The 16967-nt window shown below is 43.1% G+C and overlaps 1 protein-coding gene across 4 annotated transcripts in view; it reads left to right on the top strand.

Moving 5' to 3' along the window:
* Positions 1 to 16967, top strand: part of FRMD4A (FERM domain containing 4A) — a 426455-nt gene that overhangs the window by 123396 nt on the left and 286092 nt on the right. The window contains exon 1 of one of the 4 annotated variants that reach the window (XM_083574965.1): positions 5012 to 5407. The exons of the other annotated variants lie outside the window; for them this stretch is intronic. Within the exon in view, the coding sequence (XP_083431091.1) occupies positions 5339 to 5407 (69 nt within the window). The 5' untranslated portion in view covers positions 5012 to 5338. Of the gene's footprint in view, positions 1 to 5011; positions 5408 to 16967 lie in introns of those variants that run through there. 4 annotated transcript variants of the gene reach the window in all.

The raw sequence follows: 16967 nt of genomic DNA, 5'->3' as shown, positions 1-16967 counted from the left end.
TCTAAAGTCCTGAGATGACATGGGTTGGCCAGTGGAATTATAATAGGGTTAAAGAGACCGTGAGTCTCTCAGTGCCTCCCTGAATCAAATACCGTGCCATCCTATCAACGGTCCTATGGAGACAGGGCTGTAACCTATTTATAACTCTCCATTGTGCATTAAATATTACAAGGAAGCGCTTGTATGCTTTATAAAATTTATTATTGCAATTAAATGTCTCATTTTTGTCTCTCTAGCCAGAGTAAAATCCATCTGCAGGTGAGCAAATATATGACTTATTCCAGACAGTATTTCACATGCATAACAAAAGCAACTTTGATCCTATATCTAGCTCTCTTGTGTTAAATAATGCATATGCACAGGCAGTTAGAAATGAAATGTATGCGAACCATTCATGAGTGAAAACCTTGCCTTTTGCTCTGCATATCTCCGAGTGAAGGAAAGTTCTGGGGACGTCTCTTTGGAGTGCCAGTTTCCATCTCAAGGTGCTTTTGTAAGAGCAGTTTGCTGCTGCTGCTGCTGCTGCTGCTGCTTACTGCATTTTTAAACCACACATCATCCATTGAGATTTGAGGGAGGTTTACAAAATAATCAATAGAAGTACATATATCACAAAACACACATTAAAGGATTACAGTAATTAAAGTAATATAAATATACAAGCTGGGTATGAAGGAGCAAGTAACATTTTGCTCTTTTTTGTGTTCTTATTATTCCATTGCAATGTTGTGTGCTGTGTACCTCTTTGCTTTATTCTTATGAAAGTGCAGTCTATTTTTTATAAGTAAATAAATAAAACCCCCAACCAATACTGCCAGCAAACCCCCCCCCCCCCGCGGTTTCTTTCATGCCCAGGGCAAATAAAACAAAAGCTATTTTTCCTTGCTAAATATATTCAATTTGTTTCTACGAGCCTCCACTCAATGGGTGCCCACTGGGTGATAGCTACTAGCCATTAACTGTTATCACTGTTCGTTCAGGCAAACCTATTCTAGGTATCCTGTCCAATGCTTTTAGTGTGTGGTCTCCTTTTGGCTTGTGCAGGGTTGGGTATGTTTGCTTAGAAGATATCTCTTTTAAAGGAACATGTTCAGAGTTGGCTGCATCATAGACAATTAAATGAGATCTTCAAGGAAGATAATAAGAAAGGATTTAGCTACACAATCTCCAAATTCCAAAAGGAAATTTTAGAGGATAATGCTAAATTATTAAAGGAAGCGTATAATATATTATTTGTCAGGATGCGGGTGGTGCTGTGGGTTAAACCACAGAGTCTAGGGCCTGCCGATCAGAAGGTCAGCGGTTCGAATCCACATGACGGGGTGAGCTCCCGTTGCTCGGTCCCAGCTCCTGCCAACCTAGCAGTTCAAAAGCACGTCGAAGTGCAAGTAGATAAATAGGTACCGCTCCAGCGGGAAGGTAAACAGCATTTCCATGTGCTGCTCTGATTCGCCAGAAGCGGCTTAGTCGTGCTGACCACATGTACGCCGGCTCCCTCGGCCAGTAAAGCGAGATGAGCCCAGAGTCGTCTGTGACTGGACCTAATGGTCAGGGGTCCCTTTACCCTTTACCTTTATAATATATTATTAGAATGGGAAACCAAAGATGAAGAAGTCAAATCAGTAATGATCAAATGGGCACAAGATTTGGGGCATAATATACAATTTGAAGATTGGGGAAAACTGTGGAAAGTGAATTTGAAATTCACGGATTGCATATTGTTGAAAGAGAATTACATGAAAATGATGTATAGATGGTATATTACACGGGCAAAAATGGCAAAAATGTATAGAATAGGATTAAATAATTGTTGAAAATGTAAAGAGAAGGAAGGCACTTTCTATCACGTGGTGGGAATGTAGAGTAAAAAAAATTTGGGCTGATGACTAATGACTAAATTGATGTCCAAATTAGACTCTGGGTTGTAAGTGGGACAAATAGGAGTTTTGGAGGGTCTGATAAAGTTGGGGGAATTGTCTAAGGCCAGTGGCCAAGGATTATGGGAGTTGGGGGTCCAATATATGCTGGAGGACCACAGGTTTCACTCTCCTTGGTGTAAGAGAAAGAGTCAATCCCTCTACCGATGCCTCGTTCTCCTCCCTGGTTGCTTTTAAAAACAAACAAAAACCTGTGGAAGACCCTATCATGGAACTCACAGCATCTTGTCTAGTTTGACCCTAAGACAAAGCTTTTCCCCATGCTCCCATTTGTTTACTGGTGGATGTCATGGCAAACAGACTTCATCTGCTCACCACCATTGCTGGGGCCACAATATGCCAACCATCTTTAGCTGATACTACTTCAATCCAAAACTCTCCAATTTTTCGTAAAATGCCATACATATTAGGGGGAACAACAAATCAGTGCTTTATCAGATAGCCAGTTCCGGTGTCTGAGAAGCTGATTAATTTCAAATTCTTTCTGATTCTGCCCATAGCTGGCAACCACTGCCAGGCTCCGCCCACCACTCATAAATTTCTGCCCTGCTAGGCTGCTAACAAGTTTTTACTCTGCTGCTGGGTCCTTCTAGAGCATCAGAATTTTTGAAATTAAATTGTCATCCTAGTGGCGATATTCCTGCTTCCACATTCAAGGCTGAATAGGCTGTGAATCTTCAAGCTTGTTGCTGTGCTAAAAGGTTTTTTGTGGAGAAGCTAATCTATCGCCTTACATGAGGAACTATCCATGAGCGTGTCTGTCAGAGAAATGTCTTGTTCTCCCTTCATTACTGTTGAAGCAATCCATCACTGCGTGCTCTAAATGGACTGTCATACTGTTGTCTAGTAAAAGTCACCCATCGCTCCCTGACCGCCAACTGTGGTGGATGGTTGAAAAGGCAATATCAACTGCAATCAAGAACACGTAGACAGAATTTACAGCCTCACATCCCACTGAGCTCTCTCTGCTGCAAGGATTACCTGTCTTTATAATCACCCAGAGCATTTGTTTGTCCAACCTCTGTTCCAATGCATTGGTTTATGTTGCTTCCTAATTGTTGTTCTCCTTAAGCCAAATAAATAGAGTGGGTTAGATCTGTTGAAATGGCTGGGCCTCCCCCGCCACTCTGGGCGGCTTCCAACAGAATATTAAACACACAATAAAACATCAAACATTAAAAACTTCCCTAAACAGGGCTGCCTTCAGATGTTTTCTAATAGTCAGGTAGTAGTTTATTTCCTTGACATCTGGTGGGAGTGCGTTCCACAGGGCGGGTGTCACTACCGAGAAGGCCCTCTGCCTGGATCCCTGTAACTTTGCTTCTCACAGTGAGGGAAAGCATCCACTCTACCACTGAACTATGGGTTGTCCCCAAGATCCTTGGTTGATTTCACCCAGATTGGTAGTGCCTTGCTTGGGTAGAAGCCAGTGGAGGCTGATCCATTGAGGCAGATGGGCCACTGACCCACCAACCTCAGTCTTCCCTCACTCAGCCCCCACCTGCATGTCTTCTTTCTTACAGCCAGTCCAAGGTTGTAAGTCTCGGTGTTGTCCTTTGTAGAACTCAGCAGGAAAGAGGCTGGGGCTAATCCTAGAATTAGTTGGCTCTGCCTGTCATTGACTCTGACTCCACCTACGGTTGGTCTCTCTGCTTTCGACCTAACGGGCATCGGCCACCGTGGCTGGAGACTTTTCCCTGATAATCTACCTGAGGTCATTTTACCTGGAGATGCTTGGGATTAACATTGGACATTTATGCATACAAAGCATGCACCCCACCACTGATCTATACCCCAACGCCAAGATTCTGCAAAAACATAAAATCTGGGAGTCAGCACCATTCGGCAGGTAAAAGTGATGAACTGGGTATCAGAGGATAAGGAGTTCCTTTCCTGTTTTTTCCTTCCTAGCCTGGTGCTGTGCAGGCTGTTGGAACAAGTCCAGAAATTTTCCCACATTATTTTTCCTCCAGATGCAATACAGTGTGAATCCCCCACTGATATAAATGGAAAAGCTCAAATTGATTTTCGTGGAAGTCAGACAGGGCACAGTATAATTGTCTTTAAGTTGTGAAGTACTTTGGGACTTGCAGAGCAAAAGAACTACATGTCAAGTATACCTTTTGTATTTGACATACGGGCTGAAATAACACACTTGCCATTTTTTATATATATCTTAAGCATTTATTATTTATTATGTCTATATCCTGCCTGTATTTTTTCCACAGAAAATCTCAAGGCAGACACACACAATGGTTGGGGCTGCACCTTGAGCAAGTAATCATAGATAGCTGGTGAGAATAACATGAATTTGAATGTGGTTATTGGCCCCAGGTTTCTCATGCCACCTTGAGTTCCTGAAGTTATGCTTCCCTCTACAAAACTCATCATGTTGCTCTGGGCTTGAAAATTGCATGTTCTAAAGAATTCAGGTCTCCCGCAAATACAGTAGTAGCCCCATGTTGATGACCCTTCAACATGTTGATGACCATGTTGATGATCCAGAGCATCTCAGAAGATCATTATGTGCAGTACATCAGAACCTCACATCATCATTACAGTGTGCCTTTCCTTGCTCCCTGCTCCACATTTTTGGTACTGAGCGTGGAGAAGCGCAGACTCAAATTACATTTGGGATATGAACTAGATGTTGCAGAAGGGGAAGAGGCAACTTCCCCACCACCACCCCTCCCCTTCTCCCCTTTAACTTTGTCCTTTACATTATTTTTTCTCAAGCAGCAACAGGAGCTAAAAATATTTCTAGGAAAAAATTAATGTCCCAGCGCAACTTTGGTTCCCTGTTTCTTTCATGTCTGTGCTCTCTTCTGTCCACAGCAGACAGTGCAGAGTCTGATAGGCCTTTGACAAAGAGCTATTGATGGGGGTGGCTGTGTGAACTGGCCTGGCGTTGGTCACAGGCAGCCTCTGAGAGACCTGCTGCCCCTATATTTCAATAGACTCCAGTGTGTTGAGCCATTTGTTGAAAGGTCAGAAATGAACAGAGAAATGGAATGGTGTAAAAAAAAATCTTGTCCTCCTATAAATATCAGTCACAGTTAAAGGCACTTTATTGTATTTCCTCTCTCCAATGCCCCTGTGTGCATGAGGATTTCTCTCACGAAAGCTCCCTCTGTTGTGGTTTCCCAAATGCCAGGCAATTCCTCAGACTGTGCAGTTATTTGAGGAGAAAGGCAGTAGTCTTTGCCTCCAGTTTGTGCCTTCCCTTCTAGATGGAGTAATAGTCATCCTCCAGTCAACACTGCGAGGTTTAGGTGATGAACAGGGAAAGTCTTGTTGTGTAAACGGACAAGCTGTGTACAGTTCAGGGAGCTGGTCCACTGGACCAACTGCGAATTGGTGGGATTCTTCAGGTTGCTGGATCTGAGCTAGCAGTTGCCTTCATGATGACTTTAGCTGCCAAGCTAGAAGACATTGAAGCCACGTTGGAGCATCTGCTAATGGATGTGTTTGTAAGTAAAGCCTGGTTTTCAGTTCCAAAGTAATATGCTGATCATTTTAAAAGCAGGAGAATTTGGCATGTAGTAGGAACCCTTTTAAAGTCCTTGACAAGCTGCGTGTCCAGCAACATAGGTCTATGAAGAAATAGTGTTGTTGTTGTTGTTGTTGTTGTTGTGCTTTCAGCAGAAATATGTGAACTAGCAGAGCGTGAAGGGGAGGCAAGATATGCTTTGCATTAATTTTGCAGAGTACAATTGTTTAATTTCAGTGATGCATACACAACTGGGAAAAATTACTCTAATATACTGTAGTAGCAAACCTTATTGAAAGCTACACTGATAGTGTTACAACCATTTGAGATCCAGCCGGCTTTGCAAGATAAATAGCATTGTGGTGGCTTTCCTCTGTTAGTATAGAACTATTATTACGTTCTTTCACTTCTGTGAACTGCGATTTTCTCAAGCTTAGGGTTATTTAAGAGACTTAAAAGAGGTGTCCTTTGATGTAAAATGTGTTTGATTTGATTGAGAGGGGGGTTGCTTGAGACATCTAGTAAACTTGCATCATCCTTGCCTCTAGCATTGAGAAATATGTTGTGGCTTGTTGGATCTTAAAAGAAAGAGAGGGAAAATGCCCCAGATATGTTGAGATGTATATTTCAAGAAGCCTTTTAAGTTTAGCTCTTTCCCAGTCTGCATCTGTATTAGAATTTGTTTTAAGATGTTTTAAAGATGTTTTAATTGTTTTATCTCTTGTTGTTTGCTGCCCTGGGCTCCTTTGGGAGGAAGGGGGGGATATAAATTTTATCTACTATCTCCCCCCCTCTCTTTCTATACATGGCTTTTTCATTTTTGTTTAAACCAGACTTTATCTGAGATCACTATGTCTGACAATCAAAAGAGGTAATCTAGATTTATTCCTAGGTGTTTGGGATCAGAAACTAGTCTAGACTCCTTCAAGTATATATTTTTAAACGTTAAAAAAATGATAACTTGCTTGTATTACAAGTGATTTTATCACCTCTCATGTTTCAGTTGCAGTCTTTCCCCTGCTATCTTCTACAGTGGCTTCTGTTCCTTACCTACAAGGCTCTACTCATTCTTGTGTCAAACCCTATATCATAACTCACCTCCCTTCACAGGCCTTTCCTCCTGTCTATCAAATAATACCCTTCTTCCAGTCTCCGATGCCACCCCTTTGTGCAACAGCTTCACTTGCTCTATTTTGATCTTTGGCCATCTGCAAATCCCTCTTCAAGCCCAACTTCTTCCACACATCCTCCAAGTGGCTTTCCAGAGTTTTGTACTCTGTCACTTTTTCTGCTTCACCCTTTTTGCTATTATCCAGAAAACAGTGTGTGGTCCAGCGTCCACATGGAGCCTGTTGCTTGCTAGGCTTGCCCTGTAACTTTCAAGGAAGCAGCAGGGAATATACAGAGTCAGTTCTGTTACCTCTTTTGAAATCTGTGAGACTGACCACTTGAGACAGGTCTTGCAGGCAACGAGATTTCTTTCTTTATTTCTTTATTTGCACATTTACTGTTGTTCGTGTGCACTGTGCCCTACAGAATTTTGAAAATGAAAATGAAAAGCATCTGCCAAACGAGCTTGCAATCTAAGTTTTGCCATGGGGGGGTGACAAGGGGGCAAGAGCACTAAGCAGTGGGGAGAGGAGCGAGTTAACAAATGGACCAAAGCACTTACCTGTCCTGAGGCTTTGCTTCATTTGGGGATGAGAATTAAGGTGTTAAGCTGAAGACTTTGTAGACAAACAATTTGAGGGAAGATGATGATCTGATGCTTAACTTGTTCATGTTGCATAGATGATATGCCCAACTGGGTAGGGAGTTGCTGCACACCAGCTCCATGTGATCACTGATGCCAAATGTATTTATTATTACTTTTACTGATGTGTTGCAGTGAGTTCATATTTTCTTGTGCAAATGTAATCAGCAAATGGTATGTATAAATAAGCACACACAGGCAAAATGCCTAGTCTAAAGGTTGTTGCACCACATGCACAATGACTGGCAATGGCTAACTTCTCTTCCACCCCTTCTAAGGAGCTCTCAGGTTTGTCGAATCATTATTTGTTCTCCACCATTCAGTCAATCAAACAAACAATAAAATGTCATGAAAGTGTGCAATCTGTTAAGACATCCCTATTAAAACAAATACTCAGACTCACTGCTCAACCACAAAACCAGTTAAAGCAAGCACACACATATGTCCTGTGGCAGAAACAGCAGCTATCCTACCTTCTCTGGAAGACTTTGTGGAATAGAAATGCTTTCTCTGCCCCCGTATGCCAGGAGAGAAGCCGTCTCCTTAGGCAGAGACCGCAGGTGCTCAAAGGAATAACTGCAGGAAAAGTATGCTGCTCCTTGTAACTGACTTCTGAGCCTTCAGAGGAAGGCCCCAGTCCATGAAATAAGCACACAACGAGGTTCATATTGGAGCACACATGCTGTAATGGCAACTTTGGGCAGCGGGAAGAGGAGCCTCCATGAGCACAGCAATAGGTGCCCTGCTTGTGCTTTGAGGCACATATGCAGATGCTCAAATATTAATTTCAATGGGGGGGGACCGAAACTGTGCAATGAATGAAATGTACACACAGAGTTCTGCTTCTTCCACTGATATTAATGGACCTTTTGGAATAGGAGAGCTCCATCTACCCTTTGAAGTTCCCATAGTCCTAAAACTTCTCTAAAATGGGATAGCATATCCATTGAGCTTGCTGTTTTCTAGTTCCCATCTGCCCTGTGCCTGTCCAAGCAATGAGTATTTATTCTGCTCTGAGAGCCATATGTGATGTGTTATGTTGCAAATAATGTGTATATAGAATTATATATACCTAATAGAAACTTAGTAAATATTTGGTAAGCATTTCCTGCTTTCCTAAGTGGTAAGATGTTTAAGGGAGAGTAAGTACTGCATTATTTAGTTTCCTCTGTAGGAGTGCTCTGGAGATGTATGTTATATTGTGATATTTATTTTACTTACATGCAAGCAGAGGATAAGGGAGGCTAATTCAGACCAGGTCCTCAAGAAAAGCAACTGCATCCCAAGGATCTTTCAGCCAAATCATTGGGACATGGGTGGTGCTGTGGTCTAAACCACTGAGCCTCTTGGGCCTGCTGATTGGAAGGTCAGTGGTTCGAATCCGTGCCACGGAGTGAGCTCCCATTGCTCTGTCCCAGCTTCTGCCAACCTTTTAGAGTTAATACTCTGGAGAGATCTGTATCCTTATAAGGGTCTCTTCTTAATGATCATGGAGCCCATGGCCAGTGGTGTGGTGTGCTGCGCCTGACCTAGCCATGCTTTGCCTGCGCTTCAGTTGGAACGGTCTCCCTCAGTCCTTGGAGGTTTTTAAGCAGAAGTTGGATGACCATCTGCCAGGGATGCTTTTGCTGAGATTCCTGCCTTGCAGGGTGTCAGACTAGATGACCCTTGGGGATCCCTTCCAACTCTATGGTTCTAAATTGGACCCAAGAGACCAAAGCACCATCACCAGCTATTGCATGGCAGGCAAGTCAGCCAGCTCTGCGAAGCTGCTCTCAGTTTAGCTGGCCTCCCTGCTGTGGAAGAACAAGGATTAACAGAACATCTCCTGGTCTTGCTCCCAATTACCAGGTCTTTTAACAGGTCTGCAGCCCACCAGCCACCTGATGCCACTGGCCCCTAGGGCTTTTTCAGCCACAACCCCTTTCTCTCTCTCCCAGTCTCCATTCTCATTTTGCCAATATGATCCTTTAAAACACATTCTGCCTGCATTGTATCACCTTGAGTATATTTTGTTGTCAGTCCCTGCTTGTGATGTCTCTGTGTGTTCTTTTGCAAAGGACACACAATAGGGCCCCATATTGCTTCATCCCTTTGTGTATGCAAACATACATTTTTATTTTTAATTTTTAAGCAGCAGCTAACACTAAATTCAGTATGAAGCAACAGGGGAATGCAAAGTGTATTTTCATTTAAGGTCATTAGTAGATTACTAAGTATTTTGCCATCAGCATGAAAACTAATATTCAGATTAGCATCTGGCCATTCAACTGAAATGAACTGCCGGTGAATATTGTTTCAGGTAACAGGACTCACCTGGGAATTGTCCCCCAGAACCTTCCTTCCCATTCATCTTGATCTGTGTCAGTGTTATTGCTTTAAAAGTGAGATGATGCATTGTCATATTCAATGCTCTTGTGTCCTCCTTTGTTCCAGGTCTGGGGCATATGCTTGCAAATCATTGTAAAATAGAATTCTGGGGCCTTAATATCCCAGCAGTCCTAGAGGGGGCTGCACACTTGACATTTTTGTTTTGTTCTCTTTACAAGAACATAAATCATATGGATGGATTTACACTGAGCAACAATGATAATGAGATTGCATAAATGTAAATAAGATTCAGCTGCAGAATCCAGAAAGCTCCAGAAGCCTGATTGATCACATACTTGATAAAACTCTGGCACAACATAAGAGAGCCAACAAGTTATAGGCACTATCCCCAATGGCTGATCATATATGGTGAGTGGAAATGACACCTCAAACTTTATTCCATTTGTTTCTAGTTAAAGAATAATATATTGTAAAGCTGGAAGAGCTCTTTCCTTGAGAAATACTGCCTCTAAGAGTTTCGGGATTGGCCTGGGTGGGCCAATGGTTTGGCTTAGTTCAGGTACGAGGGGCTAGTCTTTGTTCAGTCACCATTAATCCCTGTGAGGTTGCACCCTCAGCAAAAGAAGGTTGCTACCATTTTCTGTTTTGAAACTTTAAGTTTAGAAAGAGAGCAAGAGTGAGAGGGGCAAAAGGAGATAAAGGAGTGAGAAGAGAACTAAGAAATGTGGATATATTTAGTCCAATGTGGCAGCAGGGGAGCCTAGGTTTATAAAGACGGAAGACAACTGGTATTTGGTATAAGGTGAAGATTGTGATATAAATAAAGAATATTTGAGCAAAAATTAATAATCCTACAGGCCTTAAATATCAAGAGTGGGGAGTGAAACTCTCAGTCAAGGACATGCAAGGCCTTCAGCATTAATTTTCAGCATTAATTATTTCCATAGCTAGCAGAGGACTACCCAGGGTTTTTGCCCTGGCTGAAGCCTCCAAGGGGTGCCATTGAGGCTCCCAGCTTGTCTGGGCTTCAGGCGTTGGCTTGCACACCCAGCCTTCCTGCTCCTAGGTGAGCGATCCTCCTTCCCCTTTCCCCAGGAAGCAGAAGAAGGGCTCCTTGGTCTGGTTTTGCAACTGTGTGAGAGAGAAATCCTGGGTTTAGTGTTCCTGTATGTTAGGTGATTATTGTTTCTACAAAGCTTTGCATTCAGGGCAAGGCAGAGCCTTTGGATTTTTGTGCCGTGTGGTGGGATTTTATACAGTATGCCAATGGTAATAATGGAAGCAACTTAACGTCTGAGGTCAACAGGAATATCTGGCTGGCGTGAAGCTTTATGGTATTAGTTTGCTGGTGCAACATATATATTATTCTTTTGTGTTCTTATTCCCGCCCCCGCCCCCATGTCTTTAGTTAATTTGGATCCGGCCTTTAATATATAACAGTAGTTTATTTATCTCACAGTTACCTGCAGCAAATAATCATAATGCTATAAGTTGATATAAATTAATATAATATAATATAATATAATATAATATAATATAATATAATATTTACACCCCGCCCACTCTGGGCAGCTCCCAACCGAATATTAAAAACACAATACAGCATTAAACATTAAAAACTTCCCTAAACATGGCTTCCTTCAGATGTCTTCTAAAAGTAAGATAGTTGTTTATTTCCTTGACATCTGGTGGGAGGGCGTTCCACAGGCCCTCTGCCTGGTTCCCTGTAACCTCACTTCTCACAGTGAGGGAACCGCCAGAAGGGCCTCAGCACTGGACCTCAGTGTCTGGGCCGAGCAATGGGGGTGGAGATGCTCCTTCAGGTCTACTGGGCTGAGACTATTTAGAGCTTTAAAGCTCAGCACCAACACTTTGAATTGTGCTCAGAAATGTGCTGGGAAGCAATGTAGGTCTCTCAGGACCGGTGTTATATGGTCTTGGCCGCCACTCCCAGTCACTAGTCTAGCTGCCACATTCTGGATTAATTGCAGTTTCTGAGTCACCTTCAAAGGTAGCCCCACGTAGAGCGCATTACGGTAGTCCAAGCCGGAGATAACTAGAGCATGGACCACTCTGGCAAGACATTCCGCGGGCAGGGAGGGTCTCATCCTGCGTACTAGATGGAGCTGGCAGACAGCTGCCCTGGACACAGAATTGACCTGCTCCTCCATGGACAGCTGTGAGTCCAAAATTACTCCTAGGCTGCGCACCTGGTCCTTCAGGGGCACAGTTACCCCATTCAGGACTAGGGAGTCCCCCACACCTGCCCGCCCCCTGTCCCCCAAGAACAGTACTTCTGTCTTGTCAGGATTCAACCTCAATCTGTTAGCCCCCATCCATCCAACAGCCTCAGACACTCACACTGGACCTTCACTGTCCTCACAGGTTCTGATTTAAAAGAGAGGTAGAGCTGGGTATCATCTGCATACTGATGAACACCCAGCCCAAACCCCCTGATGATCTCTCCCAGCAGCTTCATATAGATGTTAAAAAGCATGGGGGAGAGGATGGAACCCTGAGGCACCCCCTCCTAAGACCATAAAAAATGCATACTTTACTTGTTATAAATTACGCTGGATATTTTGTTGGGTAAATTATGCTGGAAATCAATTAAAATATTGTTTAAAAATAAAGCATTGAATTCAAATAATATATTTTCTACTTTGATGCCCTTTACGAACAAATGTTGTGAGCTGTGTGTCTGTGCGCAGATGCGCAGGGTGTGTGCTAAACTCTGTCTTTGACCCCTGGGGGAAAGAAAGCCTGGTTTTGCCCCTGCAGCTTTCATTAACATGTGTGATCTGCTGCATGGAAGAAGCTGATTAAAGCACAGTTGTGTGACGGAAGGTGTATGTAGCAAGTCTTGTGCATGCGAAATGGCTCTCCAAACCACCTTAGCTGTTTCTGTCCCACAAAGAGTGAGAAAAGAGGAACATTGTGGCAAGCTGCTTTCCCACAAGCAACTTGTGACATGGAGGTATACCCATGAAGTTGTGTTTTGAGCAGCCATGTGCAGGGCAAGTTGACTTTCTGCAGCTGGATCCAAGTATGGAGATGTCCTGTGATAGTTCTAGTACTCCCCCCGCCCTGCTGCCGCCACCAACAATTTGTATGGTTATGCTTCCCTCCGCTTTTTTTTCTTTTGCCATTCTCACATTATCAGCAGCTTTCTCTGAGGACATAATGTTCTTGTTACAGCATTGGTACCATGCTATCTCCAAAGCAGCAGTTGCCCTATTGGCCCTTTCCTCCCTTTTATTCCGAAAGGACACTAGAAGGCTTTGTGGCTTCTGTGAAATGAGATAAAAAGGGAAGCATCAGACGCGACGCGACCTAATTAGTTGTCCTCACTTAGCTGTCCTCAGAGCTTGTTGAACAGAGAATTGAACAGGAGTGGCCAAACCACAGCCAAAGACTCATAGATGGGCTAAAGCGTTAAAATGGGGTGGGGGTCCTTTGAACTCTGAAAAGAGTGTTAGTTGGCTTGCAGGGCTTTTAAATGCTGAATTTGGGAAATGAAGTACTGCCAGAGCTACACAACTTGTCTAGTGTTTGACTTCTTTGAAAGCCGCTTGCTAGATTCAAAAGAATAAGGGAAGCCAGAGCAACTGTAGGCCAAGAGCACTGTGGAAAATTAAAAGGATGTCTAGATCAAGCCGGCTGACACTGCTCAAAGCTCTGGGACGGGTGTGGGTGGGTGTGTAGGCATCACCACTGAGCCCTGCCAGGCTGGTGGTGCCATCACAGCTGCCCAAGATGCCAGGTGCTGATGCCAGCCCTGGAATTAATCTGTCCCTAAACAAAATTAAAATGCACTGTTGAACACAGCTCTGATCTGGAAGACAAAGACAGCACTTCAGCAGTTTTCTAGTAACATCCACTGAGGATAACCAGAACTGTCCGAGAAAATCTCTGGCATTTCAGTTGGAGGTATGTAGACAGCACCAAAAATCAGTAGTGTGGATAATATTTGTTCTTTGTTGTTGTTTTTTGTTGGTGTAATAATTCCTGAATTTGTATTGTTGCTTCACTAAACACAATCTATTAGTACAGATTACCAAAATTTACATTCCTGAGTAGAAAGGGATTGCAAAAAAAGAAGAGGTGATAATGGACTTTTCTAGAAAGCATGGAAGAATCCAATGTGCCTTCTTACCTGCTATAATTGCTAAGCATCCTCACAGCCCCAACTGATCATTGGTGTTGAGAACATGACATCAGTCTTAATGAAACATGCAGTAATATAAGACATTATCAAAATGTAAAGTGATCCATTAACCTATATGGGAAGCAATAGATTGCTCAGTTTGGCAGAGCTGCTGGGACTTGCTAATGGAACAAAGGGGAGCTAGTTGGTACTTTGTACAGTCACAAATCATACATAATGTAATAGCCTAACGGATACCCTTGGCTTCTGTGAAATAACCAGTATTTTTTTATTTCTCTGCAAGAGGGGTGAGCTCATCTGGTTGAACTGTGCTAAGAGTAAGCTCACAGATTCCTGGCTGGTCTCTCATGCTTAAAATGGTCAGAGCCAGGCTTGGGCTGTGAAAGGTTGTACCCAAATCAAGTCCTAAGATGTGTGTTCTCCTGGCTTAAGATGCCTGGATTCAACTATTTAAGCTTGAGCTGGTGGGTGGGATGCAGCAAGCAGAAGGTGTTGATCTCTTGACTTTGCATCTGCCATATGTGATTATAATGACCTACCTTACAGGATTGTTGTAAGGACACAGAGATGATGCAGCTGACATGCTTTGAATATGCTAAAGCTCCATGTAAAGGCTAAGCATTAACGTTTTGATGCAATGAGGTCGAGTTAAACAAGATTTAAAGTCCATATTTATTTAATATTCCTTTCCACTAGGTTCGGTTTATTGGATTTTTGTTTAGCTTCCAAAAACAAAAAGCCCTGAAGTCATTTACAACAGCACAACAAAATGTAAAACATCCAATCTTTGGTGCTCCCTAATGCACAGGAATAATAATAATAATAATAATAATAATAATAATAATAATAATAATAATAATAATAATAATAATAATATTTGCCTATCACCAGAAGAATGACAAAGTTGGCACCAGGTGGACCTTCCTAGTCTGCTCACAGTGGCTAACAGAATTGTAAAGAGGAATTCATAGAATCATAGAATCATAGAGTTGGAAGAGACCACAAGGGCCATCGAGTCCAACCCCCTGCCAAGCAGGAAACACCATCAGAGCACTCCTGACATATGGTTGTCAAGCCTCTGCTTAAAGACCTCCAAAGAAGGAGACTCCACCACACTCCTTGGCAGCAAATTCCACTGTCGAACAGCTCTTACTGTCAGGAAGTTCTTCCTAATGTTTAGGTGGAATCTTCTTTCTTGTAGTTTGGATCCATTGCTCCGTGTCCGCTTCTCTGGAGCAGCAGAAAACAACCTTTCTCCCTCCTCTATGTGACATCCTTTTATATATTTGAACATGGCTATCATATCACCCCTTAACCTCCTCTTCTCCAGGCTAAACATGCCCAGCTCCCTTAGCCGTTCCTCATAAGGCATCGTTTCCAGGCCTTTGACCATTTTGGTTGCCCTCCTCTGGACACGTTCCAGTTTGTCAGCGTCCTTCTTGAACTGTGGTGCCCAGAACTGGACACAGTACTCCAAGTGAGGTCTGACCAGAGCAGAATACAGTGGCACTATTACTTCCCTTGATCTAGATGCTATACTCCTATTGATGCAGCCCAGAATTGCATTGGCTTTTTTAGCTGCCGCGTCACACTGTTGGCTCATGTCAAGTTTGTGGTCAACCAAGACTCCTAGATCCTTTTCACATGTAGTGCTCTCAAGCCAGGTGTCACCCATCTTGTATTTGTGCCTCTCATTTTTGTTGCCCAAGTGCAATACTTTACATTTCTCCCTGTTAAAATTCATCTTGTTTGTTTTGGCCCAGTTCTCTAATCTGTCAAGGTCATTTTGAAGTGTGATCCTGTCCTCTGGGGTGTTAGCCACCCCTCCCAGTTTGGTGTCATCTGCAAATTTGATCAGGATGCCCTTGAGTCCACCATCCAAGTCGTTGATAAAGATGTTGAAAAGACCGGGCCCAAGACAGAACCCTGTGGCACCCCACTAGTCACTCTTCTCCAGGATGAAGAGGAACCATTGATGAGCACCCTTTGGGTTCGGTCAGTCAGCCAGTTACAAATCCACTGAGTGGTAGCATAGTCAAGACCGCATTTTACCAGCTTCTTTACAAGAATATCATGGGGCACCTTGTCAAATGCCTTGCTGAAATCAAGGTAGGCTACACCCACTGCGTTCCCTTCATCTACCAGGCTTGTAATTCTGTCAAAAAATGAGATCAGGTTATTCTGACATGACTTATTTTTCAGAAATCCATGCTGACTATTGGTGATCACAGCATTCCTTTCTAGGTGCTCACAGACTGTTTGCTTAATGATCTGCTCCAGAATCTTCCCTGGTATTGATGTCAGACTGACTGGGCGGTAATTATTTGGGTCCTCTCTTTTCCCCTTTTTGAAAATAGGGACAACATTTGCCCTCCTCCAGTCTGCCGGGACTTCGCCTGTTCTCCAGGAATTCTCAAAGATGACTGCCAGTGGTTCTGAGATCACATCTGCCAGTTCTTTTAATACTCTTGGATGCAGTTCATCTGGCCCTGGAGACTTGAATACATCTAAACTAGCCAAGTATTCTTGTACTATCTCCTTAGTTATTCTGGGCTGTGTTTCCTCTGCTGAATCATTTGCTCCAAATTCTTCAGGTCGGGCATTGTTTTCTTTATCAGAGAAGACTGAGCCAAAGAAGGCATTGAGGAGTTCAGCCCTTTCTGTGTCCCCTGTTTGCATTTCACCATCTTCTCCTCTGAGTGACCCCACTGTTTCTTTCTTCTTCCTTTTGCTACGAACATACCCATAAAAACCTTTTTTGTTGCTTTTAACCTCTCTAGCAAGCCTGAGTTCATTCTTTGCTTTAGCTTTTCTGACTTTGTGTCTACACGTGCTGGCTATTTGTTTGAATTCCTCTTTGGTGGTTTCCCCCCTTTTCCATTTTTTGTACACATCCTTTTTTAATCTTAACTCAGTTAAAAGTTATTTAGATAGCCACCCTGGCTTCTTTAGGCACCTTCCATGTTTCCATCTCATTGGTATTGCCTGAAGTTGTGCTTTTACTATCTTCCTCTTAACAAACTCCCAGCCATCATGAACTCCCTTTCCTTTTAGTATTACTGTCCATGGGATCTCACCCAGCACTTCCCTAAGTTTTATGAAGTTGGCTTTCTTAAAGTCAAGAAATTGAGTCCTAGTATGCTTGGCTGCTCCTTTCCACTGGGTAGTAAACTTCAGAAGAGCATGATCACTCGCGCCTAATGATCCTTCCACTTCTACCCCACTAACCAGGTCATCAACATTGGTTAGGGCCAGATCTAAAATGGCTGTTCCTCTTGTTGCTTCTCC

The sequence above is a fragment of the Podarcis filfolensis genome (genome assembly GCF_964270895.1).
Source record: "Podarcis filfolensis genome assembly, chromosome: 10".
NCBI classification, from domain to species: Eukaryota; Metazoa; Chordata; class Lepidosauria; order Squamata; family Lacertidae; genus Podarcis; species Podarcis filfolensis.
This window is presented reverse-complemented; position numbering and strand designations above follow the sequence as displayed.